This window comes from Lynx canadensis, chromosome B3 (assembly GCF_007474595.2).
Source record: "Lynx canadensis isolate LIC74 chromosome B3, mLynCan4.pri.v2, whole genome shotgun sequence".
Taxonomy (NCBI): domain Eukaryota; kingdom Metazoa; phylum Chordata; class Mammalia; order Carnivora; family Felidae; genus Lynx; species Lynx canadensis.
Genome location: NC_044308.2, coordinates 107,327,177 through 107,350,959, shown reverse-complemented (window position 1 = coordinate 107,350,959; position 23,783 = coordinate 107,327,177). Strand labels below are relative to the sequence as shown.

The 23,783-nt window shown below is 36.9% G+C and overlaps 1 protein-coding gene across 1 annotated transcript in view; it reads right to left on the bottom strand.

The window, feature by feature from the left end:
* Nucleotides 1–23,324, bottom strand: part of MNAT1 (MNAT1 component of CDK activating kinase) — a 207,044-nt gene extending 183,720 nt beyond the window's left edge. The window contains exon 1 of the mRNA XM_030319244.1: nucleotides 23,113–23,324. Within this exon, the coding sequence (XP_030175104.1) occupies nucleotides 23,113–23,201 (89 nt within the window). The 5' untranslated portion in view covers nucleotides 23,202–23,324. The remainder of the gene's footprint in view (nucleotides 1–23,112) is intronic.
* Between the last annotated feature and the right edge of the window lie 459 nt (nucleotides 23,325–23,783).

The following is a 23,783-nucleotide window of genomic DNA, read 5'->3' as shown; positions in this document are numbered from 1 at the left end:
ATATATCATCTAACTACAAAAGCTATATGCAACTTTAATCTTACACATTTGTTTCATTTTTCAATCTTCTCCCTATCCAAACTGGCTTCAATTTTCTATTATTGAAATAAAATGAGGGCACTTACATCCACATGAAAGTATATTCCCCTAACAGAACAAAATATCTAAATAAGTAGAAATTGCTCTTATAAGTAAAAAAAAAAAAAAAAAAAAAAAAAAAAAAAAAAAAAGCCTTTAAAACAATAGAATTATTATAAAACCCGTGGTTTGAAAGTGATTTAGGAACAGTATGGGCAAGACTTGGTGATGCTTGGATATAAGCCACAAATATAAACCAAGAATGACTACCATATTTCTGACTTGGATCCTGTGATACACTTGCTGGTGCCACTATACTCCCAGCACCCCACTGTCGAATTATGTTACTCAAATGACTCCAACAACACTGAGCATAACAATTATCAAACTATATCGTAACATTTTATTTGTTTACCTTCTATACATTAACTGTGAAACCTCAGGGCAAAGATTATCTCATATTCAACTTTGATCATCAAGTCCTAATAAATAAGAAGTGCTTAAAAAAAAAAAAAAAGTTTGAAATAAGTAAAGCACCAGACTTGGAGCACGCCTGGAAGAGGATAAAAAAATCTAAATCCCAGGAAATGCATGAACAGCTTCTCCTATTTCATATTCTCTGTTCCTAACTTTTTGTCAATATATTTTGGGGTTAAGGATAGAAAGAGAAGCTCTATGACTCATTACCAAAATTTCTAAGATAACAAGGGTATAAATATTTGAAAAGCATGAAATGAAATCAAATTGCAGTTTGCCTCCTATATTTTTCTGACATATTTAGGAATAACATGAGTGATATTCTAGAAAATAAAATCTTGCCCTAAAACCCCAAACTCATGGCTGCTGTTTGGATCAAATGCTCAGGAACACTCTATTAAAAATATTTTCAGGGGCACCTGGCTGGCTCAGTCAGTAGAGCAAGCGACTCTTGATCTCAGGGTTGTGGGTTCAAGCCCCACACTGGGTGTAGAGACTACTTAAAAAAAAAAAATCTTTAAAATTTTTTTTTCTAAATAAAATATAGTTTCTAAAAAAAAATTTATGTCATATCTCAACTGACCACCAGAAAATGTCATTCTAGCATGTTTGCATGTGTGTGTATGTGTGTGCGTGTGTGGGGGCAGTAAAGAAATAAATGCACAAAAATACTGCAAACTTTGGAACTGCATTTAGATAAAATTTTCACATTGACTTGAATACAGTCTATAAATTGATATAAATTGGAAAACCAAAATGAAGAAAGAACTAAATGAGAGTAAGAAATTAATAGATAAGTGTGAACTTCTAAACATTAATTCCTCCAGATATAACAAAAGAAGCTACCTTCTAAACCATCAGTCTCAAACAGGAAATTTTCAGGTTCTTGAAACTCTATGTTATATGTCTGAACAATTTCTGCATTAGCAGAAAGCTGCACATGATTTCTTAAAACCGATAAATCATATAGCCTGATCTCTTAGTGAAATTTGAGAGGCAGTCACTGGGAATTCATAGCTAATGACAACTTAAAATCAAGTTCTAGTCCAAGTCAAACAGTTATACTAATGCTTTGTTTATTTATTTTTTGTGTGTGATCTCTATACCCAACATGGAGCTCAAACTCATGACCCTAAGATCAGGAGTGGCAAGCTCTTCCAACTAAGCCAGCTAGGCACCCCTTGGAAACCGTTATACTAATGCTTTAAACAAGACAAAACTAAACTGAAGAGAAACTGCTTAATACTTTTTTTTTTTTTTTAATTTTTTTTTTTCAACGTTTATTTATTTTTGGGACAGAGAGAGACAGAGCATGAACGGGGGAGGGGCAGAGAGAGAGGGAGACACAGAATCGGAAACAGGCTCCAGGCTCTGAGCCATCAGCCCAGAGCCCGACGCGGGGCTCGAACTCACGGACCGCGAGATCGTGACCTGGCTGAAGTCGGACGCTTAACCGACTGCGCCACCCAGGCGCCCCTAAACTGCTTAATACTTTCAAACCACTTATCTCCAAATACAAAAGAGTACAAAAGATTGTGTCCAAAAATTTGCTCGGGCATTTACACATTCTAAAAGGAAATTATATGGTATTAAAGTAGACGTGGCTAGATGTTATAAAACACACTTTTGTATTAATAATTAAAGTCCCAACAAGACTACAGCTTTAGGCCACAGGTGTAGAGCCTGAAAGAGAACATGAATGTTCTCTCACTTTAGTGAGTCAAATTATATCTTTCCAGTAACACTAAAAAATTACACTTCCTTTAATTTTATTTTAAATGATTTCCAACTGGAAAAAGTTCCTACTACTGGCATCAAGATTTTTCCATCCTATGGCTTAACTGTTATATGGTGAGCAATCCATAAGACATTGTAAAATATAAGAATGCAGTATTTAAAGAAATGTCTTAGTGATCACTTCTGAACATTCAGACTCTTTAGCAATGGGAAAAAATCACGTAATTTATCTGCTATATAAGTTCAGAGTTTCATGTACAATAAAGCATGTTCCAAAAGTAAAGACACATTCATTATCTGACAGTAAATTTTCCAGACAACTATACCATACTCCAAAAATGCAGAAGTTCTATTTTAAACTTTTTTATGTTACTCTTCCTATAATACATGTCCAACAAATGTGTATGCTGGTTCTGTGCTGGCTGAATATAACTGAAACTTTTCTCAATGACATAGACTCCTCATTATAAACAGGTTCCCATATTGTGCTTTACATAAATCAACAAACCTTTCATGTCATTTTCCACAAAATGAAATAGTCTAATCTAAACATCACAATGGAATACTGTACATTTTCCCCATAAAGAAAAGTAGAAGTTTCACAAGCATTCTATTATACAATAGCAGTATATTATATGCACATTTACTTACACAAATTTATATGTCCAGCAAAAAGATATTTTTTTAAAAGCAGCCCATATCACCAGCCTTTCCTCTCAGTTATACCTTTACTCCAGAGTGAGCATAAAATAAGAGATGTCACTCAATTGTTCCCTCAGCTGCACTCACTTCCTAATACCTCTCCTAGAATGAACATCTTAATAAGACCGTATCTGACTGGGGCACCTGAGTGGCTCAGCCAGTTAAGCATCTGGCTTTGGCTCAGGTCATGATCTCATGGTTTGTGGGTTCGAGTCCCACATCGGGTCCCACGCTAATGGTGCAGAGCCTGCTAGGGATTCTCTCTCTCTGCTCCTTCCCTGACTCACTCTCTCTCTCTCAAAATAAATAAACTTAAAAAAAAAAAAAAAAGAGGGAAACATGGGTGGCTCAGTCAGTTGAGCAGCCAACTTTGGTAGCGGTCATGATCTCACGGTTTATGGGTTCAGGCCCTACATCAGGCTTGGAGTAATCTAAGTCAGGCTCCAATCAGCTTGGAGCCTGGAGGCTGCTTCAGATTCTGTCCTCCCTCTTTCTCTGCCCCTCCCCCACTGGCACTCTGTCTCTCTCTCTCTCTCAAAAATAAACATTAAAAAAAAAAAAAAAAGAAGAGGAAGACTGCATTTGACTGCATTGAAAAATAAGTCTTTTCAATACAATGCCAGAAAAGAGCCAATTATTTCAGCTGATGTTTGGCAAAAACAGTGAATCATTCCTATGCTGAAGGAAACTGGCTATGCTCAACTTAGTGAAAAATCATTTATCCATACTGACAATTTCTGGTCTTATTAAAGGTAATTCTTTCACTACACATAATTTCTAACTTACACAACTTGAGAACATAAATTCCATATAAGATTCAACATCACTGTATTTATCACTTATTAAATCTATAAACAAAATAAACTATTTTTATAAAGAATTAGCTACTCAAATTGCTATTTCATGGATTTTGATAAAATTTATTAAGTCCTTGGTCAATGATAGGAAATTTACAAGGTTCTCACTAAATATTCTGCCTTATTATCAAAGCTTAAATGGTAATAAAAGCTTTACCTTTGCAATTTAAGTTACAATAAACAGTATCACAGGATTCCCCCTAGATTACTTTACTTCTAAACCAAAGTAGTTTATATGTCTCTGAATAAGAACCACTTCTCTACATAATGACGATGGCTTATTTGACAGGAGCCCCTTAGAAATCTATTCCCACTATCATAAAAAGAGTCTCAAATAGTGTACAAGTTTTGGTAATGTCTCTTTTGTTATAATAAAGGTGAAGTGATTGCTATTAGTTATCTGTTACTGTGTAACAAAATACCTTCAAATTCAGCAGCTTAAAATAATAAACATTATCTCATACAGTTTCTGAGTGTCAAGAATCCAGCAGCAGGTTATTTCTCAAGACATTAGCCAGGGTTGCAATTATCTGAAGACACGGCTGGGGCCAGAGAATCTAAGAGGGCTTACTCATGTGGCAGGTGTCAGAGGCCTTGATTCTTCACCACATGAGCCTTTCTATATGGCTGCTTACAACACAGAAACTGTCCTTCCCAAGAGCAAATGGTCCATGAGAAAGCTGCAGAGTCTTTTTATGACCTAGCCTTGGAAGTGACAAACCATCACTTCTGCCATATTCAATTCATAACACAAGCAACGTTGATAACCATTTGGAGAGAAATTGCACAAAGGCATGAATATCAGGAGGCAAGAATCATTGGGAGCTCTGTTGGATTTAGGCTACAACAGTGATGAACATACAGATATATGGTCAATGTGGTTGTACATATGTCCACAAATTCTTTGATACTTCTCTTATCACAAAGTGAAGCCTAATTCCCCTCCACCCTAAATACGGACTGTGCTTAGGACTCAAATAGAATGCAGCAGAAATGACAGTGTCAGACTTCCAAAGCTAGTTTATGACATTGTGGCTTCTGCCTCTCTCTCTTGAATCATTCACTCTAGGGAAAGAAAGCTACCACATTGTAAGGACAGTGAAGAAATCCTTAGGATAGGCCCTTACAGGAAAGAACTGAGACCTCTAACCAACAAATAGTAAAGAACTAAGCCACAAAATTAAGCTTAGAAGTGGATCCTCCAGCTTCATTCGAGGCGTCAGAAGACTGAAATAGTACTGAATGAAATTAAAGACTTAAATAAATGAAAAATATATCATATTTATTGATTATAATACTCAATATTGTCAAGATGGCAATTCTCTCCAAATTTAAAGCAACCCAAATCCAACAGGCATTTATACAAAAGTTGACAAATTGATTCTAAAATCTATATAGAATTGTAAGGACCTAAAATAACCAAAGCAATTTTTAAAGTAAAAACAAAGTTGAGGGTGCCTGAGTGGCTCAGTCGGTTAAGCATCTGACTCTTGATTTCAGCTCAGGTCATGATCTCACAGTTCATGAGTTCGGGCCCTGCATCAGGCTCTGTGTGACAGTGCTTAGCCTGCTTGGAATCCTCTCTATCCCTCTCTCTCTCTTTACCTCCCCTGTTCATGCTCTCTTTTGAAATAAATAAATAAACTTCAAAACTAATTAAAAAAAAAAAAAAGTTGAAGGACTTACACTTCCCAAGACTTACCATAAAACTAAAGTAATTAAAACAGTTTGGCTGTACTGGCAAAGATAGTTATAAGTCAATGGAACAGAACAGAGGGTTCAGAAACAGATCCATAGTTACTTAGTCAATTGATTTTTGACAAAAATGCCAAGGCAATCCAATGAAAAAGGAAAGGCATTTCAAAAAATAGTGCTAGATCCCCTAGATATCCTTGCAGGAAAAATAACAATAATAATAATAATAACACTCAAAAAGAGAACCCTCTTACCTCACACCATACAAAAAAGTTAACTTCAAATGGATCACAGATCTAAATGTAAATCTAAAACTATAAAACTTTAAAAGTTAAACTACAACTACTACATAACCCAGACACACCACTCCTAGGTATTTTCCCAAGAGAAACAAAAACACATGTTCAGAAGTATCTGGGTGGCTCAGTCAAGTGTCCAACTTCATCTCAGGTCATGATTTCGCAGTCCATGAGTTCAAGCCCGCTTCTGGCTCTGTACAGACAGCTCAGACACTGGAGCCTGCTTCAGATTCTGTATCTCCCTCTCTCTGCCCCTCCCCTACTCGTGCTCACTCTCTCCTTCTCTCTCTCAAAAATAAACATTAAAAAAATTTAATTTTTTTAATTTAAAAAAAATGTTCATGCAAAGACTTTTACATGAAAATTCTCCATAGCAGCTCTTTTGTAATACTAACAATCACAAACAAGCCAACTGTCAATTAACTAGTACAAACTAGTATATCTATACAACAGAACACCATTCGGTAATAAAGAGGAATGAACCACTGACAGACACAACAAAATAGACGAATCTCAGGGGCGCCTGGGTGGCGCAGTCGGTTAAGCGTCCGACTTCAGCCAGGTCACGATCTCCCGGTCCGTGAGTTCGAGCCCCGCGTCAGGCTCTGGGCTGATGGCTCGGAGCCTGGAGCCTGTTTCCGATTCTGTGTCTCCCTCTCTCTCTGCCCCTCCCCCGTTCATGCTCTGTCTCTCTCTGTCCCAAAAATAAATAAACGTTGAAAAAAAAAAAAAATAGACGAATCTCAGAATAACGGAGTCAAAGCCAAGACAAACCAAAAAAAAAAAAAAAAAAAAAAAGCAGCCTATATGATTTTACATAAAATAATAGCAAATGCAAACTACTCTATAAGGAAAAGCAAAACTGTTGTTGCTTGGGGATGGGAGTAGAGGGAAGAATAGATTACAAAAAGACATAAGGAAATTTGGGTATGACAGAACTATTTGTTATCTTAATTGTAGTGATCACTTTATGGGTCTATTAACATGTCAACGCTGATTAAATTATGTGCAGTTTAATGAATGTCAATTCTATCTCAATAAAGTTGAAAAAAGAAAAAATTGGTAATGTCTAATAAAAAAATTGGTAATGTCTATTAAAACTATAAATACACATTATGGGGCATCTGGGTGGCTCAATCAGTTAAGCGTCTGACTTTAGCTCAGGTCATGATCTCATAGTTTGTAGGTTGGAGCCCCACGTCAGGCTCTGTGCTGACAGCTCAGAGCTTGAAGCCTGCTTCAGATTCTGTGACTCCCTCCCTCTGCGGTTCATGAGTTCAGGTCCCTCGTGCTCTGTTTCTCTGTCTCTCAAAAAATAAATAAATGTTAGAAAAAAGGTTTTTTTATTTTTAAATACACATTTTGCTGTTAGAAATTTATCCTACAGGGCGCCTGGGTGGCTCAGTCAGTTAAGTGTCTGACTTCAGCTCAAGTCATGATCTCGTGGTTTGTGGGTTTGGACCCTGCATTGGGATCTGTGCTGACAGCTTAGAGCCTGCTTCGGATTCTGTGTCTCCCTCTCTCTCTTTCTGTCCCTCCTCCGCTTGTGCTCTCTCTCAAAAGTAAATAAACATTAAAAAAATTTTAATTTATCCTATAGATATACTTGCATTTACACAAAGATAGGATGTGCACTGAAAAACTATATTGAATATCCAAAAACAACCAAAACTTCCATTAATATATGACAGGCTAAATAGATTAATGCATTCTCAAAAGATGGAATACTCTGCAACCATGAAAAAAACAATGACTTATATTTATATGCTCAAACATAAATTATCCAAAATATATTGATAAATGAATGAACTAAGTGGCAGAGAAATTCATACAGCACAATCTGTGTTTGTGTTTAATCTTCAAAAAAGTAAATACATATGCACATAAACTGCTAGCTGTAATTATACTTGAACAGTACCCTCAGCACACTTAGGATTCTCTATTTCCAACTATTTTATAATTTTTCAGAAACATTACACAACCATTAAGACTGACATTACCACTCATAATAACAGTACTTAATAAATATTAGCTGCTATATGCCAGGCAAATATGCCAAGCAAACTTTGAACAAGTTGCCATTTCTTTAACCTTCACAACAAGCCTGTAAAACAGGCAGTATTATTTTTATCACCATTTTAAAGATTTAGGAATCTAGGAGTCAAAAAAGCCTTTGCTGCAGGTCACTATTAAGTGGTAGCCCAAGGATTTAACTCAAATTTCTTTGATCCCAAAGTTGATGCTTTTAACCACTGCACCAAAAATCTCTCGGTAAGCAAAATGTAGAAACCAAAAACCCATAAAAGAATGCAGCAATTGGGAATAGTGTTAATAAACAGAATATAGTCAAAAAGCACAAGCTTATTTCTGGCTCTTGCTTTTGACAGAAAAAAAAACAAAAACAAAAACACCATGGTAGTGTTTACTTAAGTATATGTAATTGTCCTCTGTGAGGTATTTTACTAATCAATCCACTTGGTCTATACGATTTCAGTAATTCCTAGTTTGTTACATTCTAACTTCAGCATATAACATGTTAGTTTCTATTCTAATTCCAAATAATATAAACCCAAATACATAAAGCAAACAGGAGACACAAATAGTGTATTTCCCAAGGGGGAATTATAAACACTAAACATATACTAGCTGTAGCAATTTATTATTATTGACACCATTGCTACTTTAAATTGTATGTTCTTGGGGCGCCTGGGTGGCGCAGTCGGTTAAGCGTCCGACTTCAGCCAGGTCACGATCTCGCGGTCCCTGAGTTCGAGCCCCGCGTCAGGCTCTGGGCTGATGGCTCAGAGCCTGGAGCCTGTTTCCGATTCTGTGTCTCCCTCTCTCTCTGCCCCTCCCCCGTTCATGCTCTGTCTCTCTCTGTCCCAAAAATAAATAAACGTTGAAAAAAAAAAAAATTTAAAAAAAAAAAAAAAAAAAAAAAAAAAAAAAAAAATAAATTGTATGTTCTTGCATTTAGTTGCAACACATTACATAGATTGCTTGCTGCAATCAACCTCCATAAGGAATTAAATATTAATGATATACTGAATACAATTATGAGAAATAAGACATTCAATACAAATAAGGCAGAGATAATTACTGCAACATATTAATTTTAGATCTTAGAAATATATTTAAACTACCTAAAAAGTAAGAATTTTGTCTTCAAAATTTTGTTTACCAACCTCAGCTTTCTAAAAAAAACTCATTCCCTTTACTATGATCTGACTGGGCATTGAACAAATATGGATAAAGAATCTTTACTGCTAACACAGTATTTTATTAAACTGTATGATATTATATATTCAATTGGCAACAGGAGCATTTTTTTTAATAAAGTAATATGTAGCTCAGCAAATTCCAGTCCCATAAAAATCACACATTATATAAAATTGATTTCTCCTATCCAAGTACTAACCAAGCTCGACCCTGCTCAGCTTCTGAGATCAGATGAGATTGAGCACATTCAGGGTGGTATGGCCACAGACTATAAAACTGACTTCTAACTAGAATCACTCCCAAGAATCAAAAGGTAAAAATTAAAATAAATGCTTTGTAAAAATATTATATACAATTTTTCTGTTGTCAGAAATGTTTTTAATTTTTTTAGAAATGTTTTTTAATATTATCTTTTCAATAAACAAAATACACATTTTAAAATAAGACTGAAAATAAAAGCAAATATTAAAAGTTATATTCCTAATGTCAAATATAAAAATATACCCTTAAAATGTTCCTCATGTATCCTCCGATAGATCTCAAAAATATAACATTTGCCATGTCACACCACAATTCTACTACTTTTTAAGTTTTTTCTCCCATATTTTCTATTCCAACTCCACAGATCAGTAACAAGAAATAAGATCAAATAAAACATGTTTTGGTAACATTATCCAAAGCAGTCATAAAAAATGATGCTCTCTTTAGAGACAACTTAGTTATAGCCTGAAAGTAAACACTGTGGAATTATTTATGAAGAAATTATACTTAACATTGGTAGATTTCAAGACATTTATATTTTAATGGAATGAATTGTTTGTAAGTAAATCAGAGTTAGTGCTAGATGCAGTTTGCTTCGGTTACCTGAAATTAGAATAGCAGACTCATTAAATATATATAAATCAGTGATGCAGAGGCACTGCACCATATTGATGGAGGCTTCATTAATTTTCAATGATATAGCCACTATCATATTTGTGTTCTAAAGAAAATTGAATGAGGTACACAACCACTTTTCTTCATCTCAAAATTCTGTTTTTTTACATATTCTAACAGTGAATGAAAGAAAACCTAATTCTTCAAAACATTTCTAATGAGGTCCATTAAATATTACATTTTCTTGTCTTTTTGTAGGGAATACACTTATTTGTTTATACATGTGTATATTTTTGATACAAATTAAAAAATGAAGTTTGCAAAGTAAAATACTATAAAACTAGTTACCCTCCAAATCACTTCATTGTATAAATAATACATTTAGTCTTCCTAATTTGCATGTGTATACCTCAAAAGCCAAATACTATGACACTGTTTATACATTATCAAATAAAGTGATATGGCAAATACAGAATTGGTAAAAAAATAATTATTGAATATTTAAATTTTTTTGTTTTTTTTTTTAATGCTAGCATCCTGGCAACTAAAAATATAAAAAGAAAATTGTTCTAAGTGTATCAAACAGATTTTGATAGTATTGTAGTATTTTCATATTTTAAAAGGGTTTGAGTTGCAATCTGGTTGCATTACATTAATAAGAATTTTATTTGGCAAATGTGATCAAAATTTAATTGAATAATTCCTAACTAGGATTTACACAGACACAAAAAAGTAGAGCTGGCCAGGTGGGAAATGCAACCACTTAACCTTACATAGGCTTCAGTTTTCCCATCTGTTAAAGAAAAAAGGGACAAGTGTAGAACAAAACTAAAAAGATGATTGCTAGGCTCCTTCTGATTTCAAATTAACTGAGTTTGCCAACTCCTATCAATTCTTTTGACAAAACAAACAGCATTTTGAGGCACGTACTTTTACACAAGCTGCCATGTTCAGCATGACAGCCAAATCAGACATCACATTCCACTTTCCTAATGGGACTAATACTTAGATCTTTCCTCTTTAGTGGCTGCTTCACAAAAACATTTACGCATTTTGAACCACCTAAACTTTTTTGTTCCCTTCATGCTAATCTTGCAAAAATTTGTAAGTTTAGGAAACACCCACCAAAATTATTTGCTTACCCAAAGTCCCTTTTCCTACATCAGGAATAGGTTGACAATTAGGTTTCAGGAGTTCAGGTTTGTTTAATAGCACTTTTTCAACAAATAGTTTAACAAATGGCATAATACCGACTTTCACACCTTAATTGCAAAGAATATTTTTATAACTCTAAACTTCCCTTTGGTTTCTTGTAAAGAAAAAACAACTAATTTCCTTTTAATGACTCAGAAGAGCTCAAACACCATAAAACTAATGCGGGTAGTAACCGTGTCTGCTATACTCACTGTTGTATACTTACACACAGTTTTTCAACATCGCTTAAGTACAAGACTCTCTTGATAGGTAGTATAAAACACAAAGTCTCTCCCTCAGAGATCTATGTCGGAGCCCAAAAATTTGTAATTGAACTCAACACCCAAGATGATTTTTAGGATGAGGTAAGTCTGGGAATCAATAACCTGGAAATTTTGAGTGTATAAGAAAGATTGCAAACCGGGGGGCTTGGGTAGCTCAGTCAGTTGAGTGTCTGAATCTTGGTTTCAGCTCAAGTCATGATCTCATGGTCATGAGATCTATGCACTGGGTGTGTAGCCTGCTTGGGATTCTCTCCCTCCCTCTCTGCCCCTCCCCGCCCAAAAAAGGTGTAAACTCAAAGAAAAGACCAAAACTATTAACTAAATTACCCAAATTTTAAGAAATTAAAGAGGGATTAAAAATTACTATCCCAAACAAATGAACAATTCAAGACTAGAACCTAGATTTTCTAACTTGTGATTCAATATTCTTTCTGTTACTCAATAGATCTGGATTATGAAAATACACAGAACACCAACTCATATATGTAGTGAAAGCAAAAACAATCTCCATTAGGAGAATGATCTTGAGATGTTCATTATAATTACCATTCAGAACATTTGAGACATTAATTCTCCAAAGCTGTTCTGCAACATTATATTCTAATCAACTTGAAAACATTCCATTAAAAAAAGGGGGGGAATGTCTAGAAAGTATTAGGGAAGAAACTGAAGTAACAAAAAAATGAGAAACTGCAAAAGAAATGCTAAAGAGGAACAAGCAATTGTCAGTTTTGAGGTAAGAAAATAGACACGTACACACAGAACTGAGACTACAGGAAGTAAATGACTCAACAATATAGTAAGGCCAGCTTTTTCTTAAAAACACAATGTAGTAACTGATGCCAGGCTAGCATTCCCACTATGAGAAACCATAAAACAAACAAATGTTTGAGACACCTGTTTGCAGGCATTAGACAATAGACTACACAAAGACTATAATCTCCAGAAATGGGTAACTCTCAAGGTGAGCCTACAATTGCCTCAGTTTTCTACCTGACACAATTTCCTTGGCCATTCACAACAAGTTTGAGAAGGGCACAGTAGTTGTGCTAAACTGAGGAGTCAGAGATCAGAATTCAGTGCACTTGATATAGCTGAAAAATGCAAAGCAGAAGGTCCAGAAGTCTGTAGGAAACCTCCATGAATCCTTGACCAAAAAAGCAGGCTGCACATGTGCAGGGCAAAACCAATCAAGGCTTAAAAGATGGTAGATGAAAGAGGGATAGAGGGTAGTTAAGAGTGGTGGATACACCTTGAAGTTCCCACCCAGCCAGAGTAGAGACACCACATTACAACTTATCAACATGTTAGACATCCAGCTAAGATACCAAAAAGGCCACAACTAAGAGTAAGTATCACATCCTAGAATAGGACTTATTCTTAGACTCCCCTAACAAAGCTTAAAATCAAGACCGAACAAATTTTGCAAGGAATTAGAATTTTGGAAGTTAAGTCGCACTAAAGTAAGGAAACACACCATGCTCTCTGCAGATCCATCCTAGCAAATATTAAAACCAAGCTTACAAAGTTCAAGGTAATCAGCCAGCAAATGAATTGCCCGCAGAATTCACATACACACACACAGAGAAAGATAAACTCCAGTATCTCTAAAATGTAACATCTACATTATCTAGTTTACAACTGAAAAAAGTACTAAATGTGCCAAAATAGAGAAAAGAATGAAAAGAAAAAAGTCAAAAAGAACAGTTGATAGAAATCAATCCTACAATAGCCAAGATGTTGAATCTAGCAAACAAAAACCTTAAAATCATCTATTATAAAATTTGTTTATTTATTTAACTTGAGAAAGAAAGAGCACATGCGTGGGCAGGGGGAGCCACACACAGGGAGGGAGAGAGAGAATCACAAACAGGCTCTGGAGTGTTGGTGCAGAGTCCAATGTGGGGCTCAAACTCCCGAACCGTGAGATTATGACCTGAGCTGAAATCAAGAGTTGGACACTTACCAACTGAGCCACCCAGGCAAACCTCACATATTATAAATATTTTAAAAGAATTAACACAAAGTATGTCCAGAATTAAATGAAAATACATTCAAAGAACTAAATGAAGATAGTCTTAATGCATGCACAGATAGGAATTCTAAAAGAAATGAAAACTATAAAAAAGAACACGATAAAAACTGTAGAATAAAAAGTGCAATAACGAAAATATACTGAATAAGCTTACCAAAAGAGTGGAAATAGCATATGGGATTGAAGATAAATCAATAGAAGTAACTGATCTAAAGAACAGAGAGAAAAAAGACTGAAGAAAAATAAGTCGTACCACAGGGACTTACATTATATCAAAGAGTCTAACACACATGTAACTAGAGTTCCAAAATAATAAGAAAGTGTAAAAAGTGCAGAAAGAATCACTGAAATTTCCAATAGGAAGAAAAACACTGACTTACAGATCTAAGCTCAGCAAACCTCAACTAGGGTGAATACAAATAAAACCCATATCTAGAACATACTCAAACTGCCAGAAACCAAAATTAAAGAGAAAAATCTTGGGGCGCCTGGGTGGCGCAGTCGGTTAAGCGTCCGACTTCAGCCAGGTCACGATCTCGCGGTCCGTGAGTTCGAGCCCCGCGTCAGGCTCTGGGCTGATGGCTCAGAGCCTGGAGCCTGTTTCCGATTCTGTGTCTCCCTCTCTCTCTGCCCCTCCCCCGTTCATGCTCTGTCTCTCTCTGTCCCAAAAATAAATAAACGTTGAAAAAAAAAAATTTAAAGAGAAAAATCTTAAAAGCAGAGGCACCTGGGTGGCTCAGTCGGTTAAGCATCCAACTTCAGCTCAGGTCATGATCTCACAGTTCGTGAGTTCAAGCCCTGTGTCAGGCTCTGTGCTGACCGCTCACAGCCTGGAGCCTGCTAAGGATTCTATGTCTCCCTCTCTCTCTGCCCCGCCCCCACTCATGCGTTCACGTGCTTGCTCGCGCTCTCTCTCTCAAAAATAAACATTTTGAAAAAGAAATTTCTTTTAATCTTAAAAGCAGCCCCAAAAGATTTTTGTGTAAAGGGAACCAAAGATATGAGTAACAGCTAACTTCTCATCACAAACAATGGAGATCAGAAAACACTGATATCTTTCAAGTGGTGAAATGCCAACCTATAATTTCATATTCAGCAAAAATATCTTTCACACAGTTAAGCAAAATAAAAACACTTTCAGATAAACAAAATCTGGGAGAATCATTCACCAAGAGACCTGCACTACAAGAAATACTAAAGAAAATTCTCTAGGCAAAATAAAATCACAACAATTGTAAAATATAATCCAAAGGAAAGAAAAGGGGCACCTGGGTGGCTCAGTCAGTTAAGCATCCAACTTTGACTCAGGTCATGTTCTCAAAGTTTTTGAGTTCAAGCCCCATGTTGGGCTCTGTGCTGAAGCTAGGAGCCTGGAGCTTGCTTCAGATTCTGTCTCCCTCTCTCTCTGCCCCTCCCCCCATCTGTAATAAAATTTTAAAAATTTAAAAAGAAAAAAAAAAGCGAAGAAGGACACCAAATATAGTATATAAGAAGGTGAACATAAAGGACCATTTCACCACTTTATACCCACTAGGACGGCTCTAATTCAAAAAAGATAAATAACAGGTGCTGCCAAAAAAGGTAGAGAAACTGAACCTTCATATACTGCTAGTGGGAATGTAAAACGTGCACCACTTTGGAAAACAGTCTTACGGTTCCTCAAATGGTTAAACATAGGGTTATCACATGATCCAAAAATTATACTCTTAAGTACACAGCTGAGAGGAACAAAATCATTTGTCCATACAAAAACTTGTACATGAATATTCATAGCAGCATTATTCATAATAGCTGAAAAGTGAAAACAACCCAAATGTCCATCAACAAATGAATGGACAAATAAAATGTGATATAGCCATACAATGGAATACTATTCAGTAACAAAAAGAAATGAAGTCCTGATACATGCTACAACACGGATGAACCATAAAAATATTATTCTGAGTAAAAGCCAATCACAGAGGGCCATATATTGAATGATCTCATTTATGCAAAATGCCCAGAACAGGAAATCTATAGAGATAGAAAGTAAGATTAGTGGTTGCCTAGGGCTAGAGGGGCAATATGGGAAAGGGAATGTTTGGAAAGTGATGGTTAAGTGATGACAGGTTTCTTTGTGAAGTGACAAAAATGTTCTAAAGTTGACTATGGTAATGCAAGCAAGCACATCTCTGAGAATAAACTTGAAGCCATTGAACTCTACACTTAAAATGGGTGAATTTTATGGTATGTGAATTACATCTCAATAAAGGTGTTTTTAAAGACTCTTTTAATTTTCCACTTTTCCTTAAAGACAACTAACTAAAGTAAAAATAACAATACTGAATCACATATAAGAGTAAAAGATACAACAAGAGCATAAAAGATGAGATGGGTGAGTAAATGGAATTACATTGTTCACATTTGTGAGGTATGAAATGGGAAGTGAAAAATGGGAATATCAGATGTTGACCCTAAACAGATTTTGATAAAGATATACATTGTTATACCTAAAGAAACCATTCAAAAAATATTAAAAGTATTAAAATAACAATAAAGAGCTATTGCTAATAGGCCAACACTTTAAAATATCCAATTAGTGGGGCATCTGGGTGGCTCAGTTGGTTGAGCATCTGACGGTTGATTCCAGTTCAGGTCATGATCCCGGGGTTCTGGGATTGAGCCCTACATCAGGCTCTGCACTGAGCATGGAGCCAGTTTGAGATTCTCTCTCTCTCTCTCTCTCTCTCTTTCTCTCTCTCTCATCTCTCTGCCACTCTCCCCTGTTTGCACATTCTCTCTCTAAAATAAAATAAAATAAAATAAAATAAAATAAAATAAAATAAAATAAAATAAAATATCCAATTAGTCCAAATAAGGCAAGAAAGGAACTTGAACAAAAAACGAAAGAGACAAATGGAAAACAAGTAGACTTAAGCCCAATGAGCTCAATAATTACATTAAATATAAAGGGACAAATACACCAACAAAAGGCAAAAATTGGTGGGCCAGGAGGGCGCCTGGCTGGCTCAGTTAGTAGAGCATGTGACTCTTGATCTCAGGGTCACGAGTTCAAGCCCCAAATTGGGTGTGGAGCCTACTTAAAATAAAATTTTTAAAAAAATTTTAAAAGAAATTGTTGGGCCAGGTAAAAAAGGAAGACATAAGTATCTACTAATATAAGACATACATTGGTTGAAGGCAAAGGGATAGAAAAAGATATACCATCAAACAGCATAAGAAAGCTGACATGACTATATTAATTCAGACAAAAACTTCACGACAAAGAGTACTACAAGAGACAATTCAAATGACAAAAGGAGATATTCATCAAGAAGACATAAGTACCTATGTACCTAATAAGAGAGCTACAAAATACATGAAGCATAACAAAACTAAAAGGTCAAACCAACAAATCCACCATGTAGTTGGAGTAATTGATAAAATGAGTAGATAAAATAAATTTGTAATATAGAAGATCTGAGTAACACTACCAACCAAGCTGACCTAATTGACATTTATAACACACTACCCCTGACAGCCACAGAACATTCTTTTTTTTTTTTTTTTTTTTTTTTTTTTGAGAGAGGGGTGGAGGGAGAGAGAGCTCCTGCGCACAAGCAGAGGAGGGGCAGAGAGAGAGAGGGAGACACAGAATCCTAAGTAGGCTCCAGGCTCTGAGCTGACAGCAGCGAGCCCGACATGGGCCGAACCCATGAAATTCAAGATTATGACCTGAGCTGAAGTCCGACACCCATCCACACCCATCTGCCTGGGCCACCCAGGCACCTCAAACATTCTTTACAAATGTACATTGATTGCTCACCAAAATAGACCATTTACTGGACCATAAATAAGTTCTCAGAAAATTTCAAAAGATTAAAATTATTAGTAGAGTATGTTCTCTTACCACAACAGAATAAAATTAGAAATTAACAATACTTAGAAAGTCCCTTTTTTCAAATTCTTTTACCTAGAATGAGTGCCTTTTCCTAATTTGCCTGCCCTAAGGAGGCACTGTTTCCTAATTTGCATAAAAGTACTGGATAAGCCCAGAATATCAGTTAAAACAAATACATTAACACCACTTATTAATCATTCTTTCCAACAATAAATAAATTCAACCCTAATCTGCTAAAGCTTCTAAATGTAACTAATAATTTACAGAAAATATAGAGGAACATATTAAACAACACCACAGCGACGCAATCAGCAAAATTCAGAGTAGTAACTCTTCAGGACAAACTACCCAGTATCATCAGTGAGAATAGAAATAGAAAAAAAAGCAAAGAGACACAGAGAGAAAGATCTTAAGTAAATGTGACAAAATACTGACTTTCATATATCAGGACATGTTCCTTTATTCTACTACTTTGTGTCTTATGCATGTTTAAAATGAAAAAAGTAGATTTAGTAAAATCAAATACATGTAAAGCTTCCACAAACAAGTTTGCCAAGAAAGGTTGGGATTAAAATTAAATCATTAACAGGCGCCTGTGTGACTCAGTCAGTTAAGTGTCTGACTCTTGATTTTGGCTCAGGTCACGATCTCATGGTTTGTGGGTTCGAGCCTCACATCAGCTCTACACTGACAGTATGGAGCCTGCTTGGAATTCTGTCACTCCCTCTCTCTGCCCCCCACCCAAAATAAATAAATAAGGGGCACCTGGGTGGCTTAGTCAGTTGAGTGTCCGACTTCAGCCCAGTCATAATCTCAGGGTTTGTGAGTTCAAACCCCACATCAGGCTCGCTGCTGTCAGCATAGAGCCCGCTTTGGATCCTCTGGATTCCCTCTCTCTCTCTGCCCCTCCCCCACTCATTCTCTCTCTCTCTCTCTCTCTCTCTCTCTCTCTCTCTCTCTCAAAAATAAGCATTTAAAAAAATAAAATTTAAAAAATAAACTTTAAAAAAATTAAATTATTAAAAACTTAGTTAATATAACTGAATCCATCGAATTCAATATGCCTCCAGAATTCTATGAAAGAATTCTACAAAAGACCTGTTTCTTAAAGAAACAGGTGGTCCTGAAAAAAGAAAACAATTCTCCTTTTCTTTAATTAAAACAAAGCTCATCCTTGAACTGGAAAACAACAAACATGGAATCCAATCATCTTTAATGTGCATGTAATCAATCCATTTGACTGTTTGCTGGACTGAATTGATACAAAAGGGAATATGCTTCCTCAGTTACTAGCAATTAAGAGAGGAAGATCTTTGCATTATGTTTTCACTTCTTTCTGCTTCCGTATTTTTTCCCATAAACAGCAGTCCTAATTAATCTTATCATAATCCTATACTTTTGGGTATCCTTTGGGTATCACTACTCCTACTCACTCTCTTGCCTCCTCAAATGCCTTTGCCAACTTGAGAACATGAACAAATATAAAATCATGTGGTAGCCACATCAAGGTGGCCCAGTAATCCCTACCTGATAGTATTCACACTCTTGTGCGTACTCTTCCACATTGTAACAGGGCTGCTCAATATTAACAAATAAAACAGCACAATGATAGTAATGTCATGTCTGTGATTAGATCACAGAAAGTTCTGGGCTTCTGGTTCTCTCCCTCTCTCATCACAAACTCTGGGAAAACCCACATCATGAGTACCCTATGGAGGGTCCACTGGGAGAAAATGAACCCTCCTGCCAAGAGCCACATGAGTAACCTTGGAAAAAGATATTCAGTCTCAGACAACAGCCTGAGCAAACCTCTGAAGAGACTATGGACAGAATCACTCAGCTAAAGTCACTCTCAGATTCCTGCCCCTCAGAAACTGTGAGGGCAGGTCACGATCTCAAGGTTCACGAATTTGAGCCCCACATAGAGCTCTGTGCTGAGTCTTGAGCCTGTTTCAGATTCTGTGTCTCCTTCTCTCTCTGTCCCTGCCCCACTCTTACTCTGTCTCTCAAAAATAAATAAATTTTTTTAAAAACATGTTTTAATTTAAAAAAAGTATTTCACATCAAAATCCATAATGTTGTATGACTTATCAGAACAAGAATATCAAAAAAATAATAATGCCCAATATCAGCAAAGATTTGTGGCAAAAAGAATTACCATATTGTTGTTGGGAGTATAATTGATACAACCTTTTTTTGAGAACAACTGGGCAATATTTATCAAAACTTAAAAGTCACATACAATTACACTACTAGGTATTTACCCTATGGCTTGACTGTTATATCTTATGAATATGCCTAAGTGCTCAAAGAGCTAGCTAGCTAGCTACCAAGTTCACTCCAGTGAAAAAACAGAAACATAAAATATTCATCAAAAAGATTCTGGGGGGCAACGGGGTGGCTCAGTCGGTTGGGTGTCTGACTTCAGCTCAGGTCATGACCTCAAGGTTCATGGGTTCGAGCCCCCCATCGGGCTCTGTGCTGACAGCTAAGAGCCTGGAGCCTATTTCAAATTCTGTGTCTCCCTCCCTCTCTGCCCTCCCCCCACTCTCACTCTGTCTCTGTCTCGCAAAAATGAATAAGCATTTAAAAAAACTTAAAAAAAGATTTTGGTTAAATGGGGCACCTCGCTGACTCGGTCGGAGGGGGAATGCGACTCTTGATCTCAGGGTTGTGAGTTTGAGCCCATAGTGGGTGTAGAGATTACTAAAAACATACATAAACTTAAAAAAATGTTTTTTGGTTAAATCAATTATAGTATAACTGAACACTGAACTACCATCCAACTGTTAAAAATAAAGAGGAAGACATATACACACTGATTTATAAAAGATATCCAATATACGAATATTTTAAAAGGTGGGATTCATATATATATATATATATATATACATATATACACATATATATATATATATATACATCCCATTTTCCAAGAAAGAACATGATAACAAGTTCATATCAAGAAAACTACAAAGGTGTGCCTGAGTGGCCCAGTCAGTTAAGTGTCTGACTCTTGGTTTCAGCTCAGGTCATGATCTTACAGTTCATGAGATTGAGCCCTGTATCGGGCTCCGAGTTGACAGCAGCAGAACCTGCTTGGGATTCTCTCTCTCTCCCTCTCTCTTTGCCCCTCCCCTGCTCGCACAAGGGCACATCCTCTCTCTCTCAAAACAAATAAACATTAAAAAAAAAAAATTACAGAGGCACCTGGCTGGCTTAGTTGGTAGAGCATGCAACTCTTGACCTGGGGGTCATGAGTTCAAGCTCACATTGGGCGCAGATACTACTTAAAAATAAAATCTTAAAGGGGTGCCTGGGTGGTTCAGTTGGTTAAGCATCAGACTTCAGCTCAGGTCATGATCTCTTGGTTCGGGAGTTCAACCCCCATGTTGAGCTCTATGCAAACAGCTCAGAGCCTGGAGCCTGTTTCAGATTCTGTGTCTCCCTCTCTCTTTGCCCCTCCCCCACTCGCATTCTGTCTCTCTCTCTCTCTCTCTCTCTCTCTCTCTCTCAAAAAAAAAAACGAATAAACATTAAAATAAATAAAATCTTAAAAAAGAAAATTACAGATCATTAGAATTAAAGCTATTATTTTGACATTTTATAGTCTCTTAAATTCATTTAAAGATAATCATTATTGTACAAGTCCTACATAGTAGCCCAAATGACTCCTGTTTTAATTTCATCTCTGCTTAGCACACATATTACTCACAAGTAATAACGATAATATAACCAATATATATTAAACAAATACTATATTTGACAACAGAGACAGAAGCTCTACAAAACACCTCCAAATATTTTATATATTTAATCCTCAAACACTGTAATATAGGTAGTGCTACTGTCTCTATTGTTCAGGTAAGAAAAATGAGGGGTGCCTGGGTGGCTCAGGTGGTTGAGCAACAGACTCTTGATTTCAACTGAGGTCATGATCTCCCAGTCCTGGAATCAAAACCTGCAGCCGGGCTCCACTCCAGCTCTGAGCTGGGCATGGAGCCTTCTTAAGATTCTCTCTCTCTCTCCCGTTGCCCCTCCCCCACTAGCATGAGTGTGTGTACAAGCACACACGTGCTCTCTGTCTCTCACAAAAAAGAAAAATGAGTGCAAGGTGTTAGTAATTTGCCCAAAGCCACAGTTCCTGTAGGGACTGTGTAAAAAATTCAAAATCATAAGTTTCTTCTTTTATCCAATACGCTATATTCTTTCATCCATTTTGTTCATATTTCAAGTCAAAAAAGAACTATAAAATGTGGTCTATACCTAACAAGTTAGCAAATAACCAAAATAAATAAAATAACTTAATTTTTTAAAGATTTTATTTTTTAAGTAATCTCTACACCCAACATGGGGCTCAAGCTCACAACCCCAAGATCAAGAGTGTAACACTCTACTGACTGAGCCAGCCAGGCACCTTAATAACTTAGACAATTCTTAACTCTTATGAGAAAACAAAAAGGACTAAGGATACAACAAAAGCAATTTCTAATTAAAAATAAGTCATCTCAGGGCGCCTGGGTGGTTCAGTTAGCTAAGTGTCTGACTTCGGCTCAGGTCATGATCTTACAGTTTGGGAGTTCAAACCCCATGTGGGGCTCTGTGCTGACAGCTCAGAGCCTGAAGCCTGCTTCAGATTCTGTCTCTGTCTCTCTCTCTGCTCCTCCCCCACTCGCACACTGTCTCTCCGTCTGTCTCTCTCTCTCAAATATAAATAAATAACAAAAAAATTAATTAGAAAAAAGTACCAATACATTAATAAACCTTATTATAATCATTATAACTACAACTGACCATGCAATTTATGCTTACCCAAAGACCTAGTCTATCACACTGTAGATTACCCATCACCTTTTATTTCTAAGAAACCTCAGAGAAACTACAGGAATATATGCTCACCATAATACACCACCTTCAATCCCAAGTGCTTTATAGAACCACGTTTACTGAATCACATGTGACTATAAAAATGTGGCAAGAAACATGGTGACCAATTCCTGCACTTATTCTTCAAAATAAACAAACTTAACCTCCTTCTTTCTCCTCCCCTCCCCCAAAATGGGCGTTCTGGAGTCAGACATCCTGTGTTCCAATTCTAGTAGGGCCCACTTAATAAGGACCTTGAGCAGTCTCAGTCTCCTTCCCTGTGAAGTGGTAAGGATACTAATACTTACCTCATGGGGCTGTTTGGGAATGAAGTGAGACAATTCATGGTAAAGCGCTTAGAACACTGCCTGGCACATAATGTGCACTCAATAAATACCAGCCACCATTACATCTCCAAAACCGCCAAGAATCTAGACTTACTCCCTTTTAGCGATGAGAATCTAACCCAACTCCATCAGGACAAAATGGTTTATAGACGATTTTCATATTACCTTACATAATAAATAGAAGTATATATTCACAGTAATTTTGTTTTCATAGCAATTTCGCCCTTTTCAATAAAAACATTTCCGTAAAATTAAACACTCCAATCCCCCAAGCTTTTAACCAGCGGCATGTCTGGACCCCAGCTGTCAACACAGCCTGGAAATACCCCGGCTATGAAGGGGGAAACCTGACAACCTGCTGGGTACTACATCTGGGAACCTGCAGGCCAGCGCGGCTCGGGGCTACCGTCTGTTTACAGAAACAACGTCACCTTTTCCTATTTTCCTCCCCAGTGTTGAAACGAACGACGCCCTTTTCTCCCCTGAGCCCAGGCCAGGCATTTCCCAGCTCTCTCCTCCCATCCTGCGAGTCTCACCCCCATGAAACCCACGGTCTCCCGACTCACAGAGTGTGCCCGCACACATTCACCATCAGCTTCAAGGAGGGGTTCCGGTATTTAGTGGTCTTACACCGGGGGCAGCCCTGATCGTCCATGGCGGTTCCCTCCTGTGGATTCTCCCCCGACGCCTGCTTTAGCTACAGCCAGAGCAACCCCAAACCTCCTCCAAGCGGGTTCCTACCAACAGGCACTTGGCTGGGACGGTCCCGTTGCAAATGCGCACCGGCCCGGGGCGAGACGCTGCAGCACAAACGTTCCGGCCGCGAGTTTTCCGGTCCTGCAGCTGGGGCTTGGTCTTAGTTTCCGTAGGCCAGTGCACTATCCTGGGTTTCGGGGAAGAGCTATTAAAATGTCAAATTGTACACAAAGCTCCATCTCCATGCATGTAGAAGTATTTCTTTAAGGAACTGCGTCACAATTAGGAACATAGATTTCACCTTGTACTGTCTGGAAAGCATTACCATGATTTCAAAGATTTATGCCCTGTGTACATAATCAGTAATTCAGACTACCATTTTCTTTTGAATAATTTGAAAGCCTGTGCTTTATATTCTCCTTTATACTTGCACAGTCATGCAAGCACAAGTTCGCAAATAAAAGTTTGAAAAACTTACCTATAACAAAAGTCTCTACACCAACCCTAAATACTACAGATTCTCACTAAATTCTGGCATCTG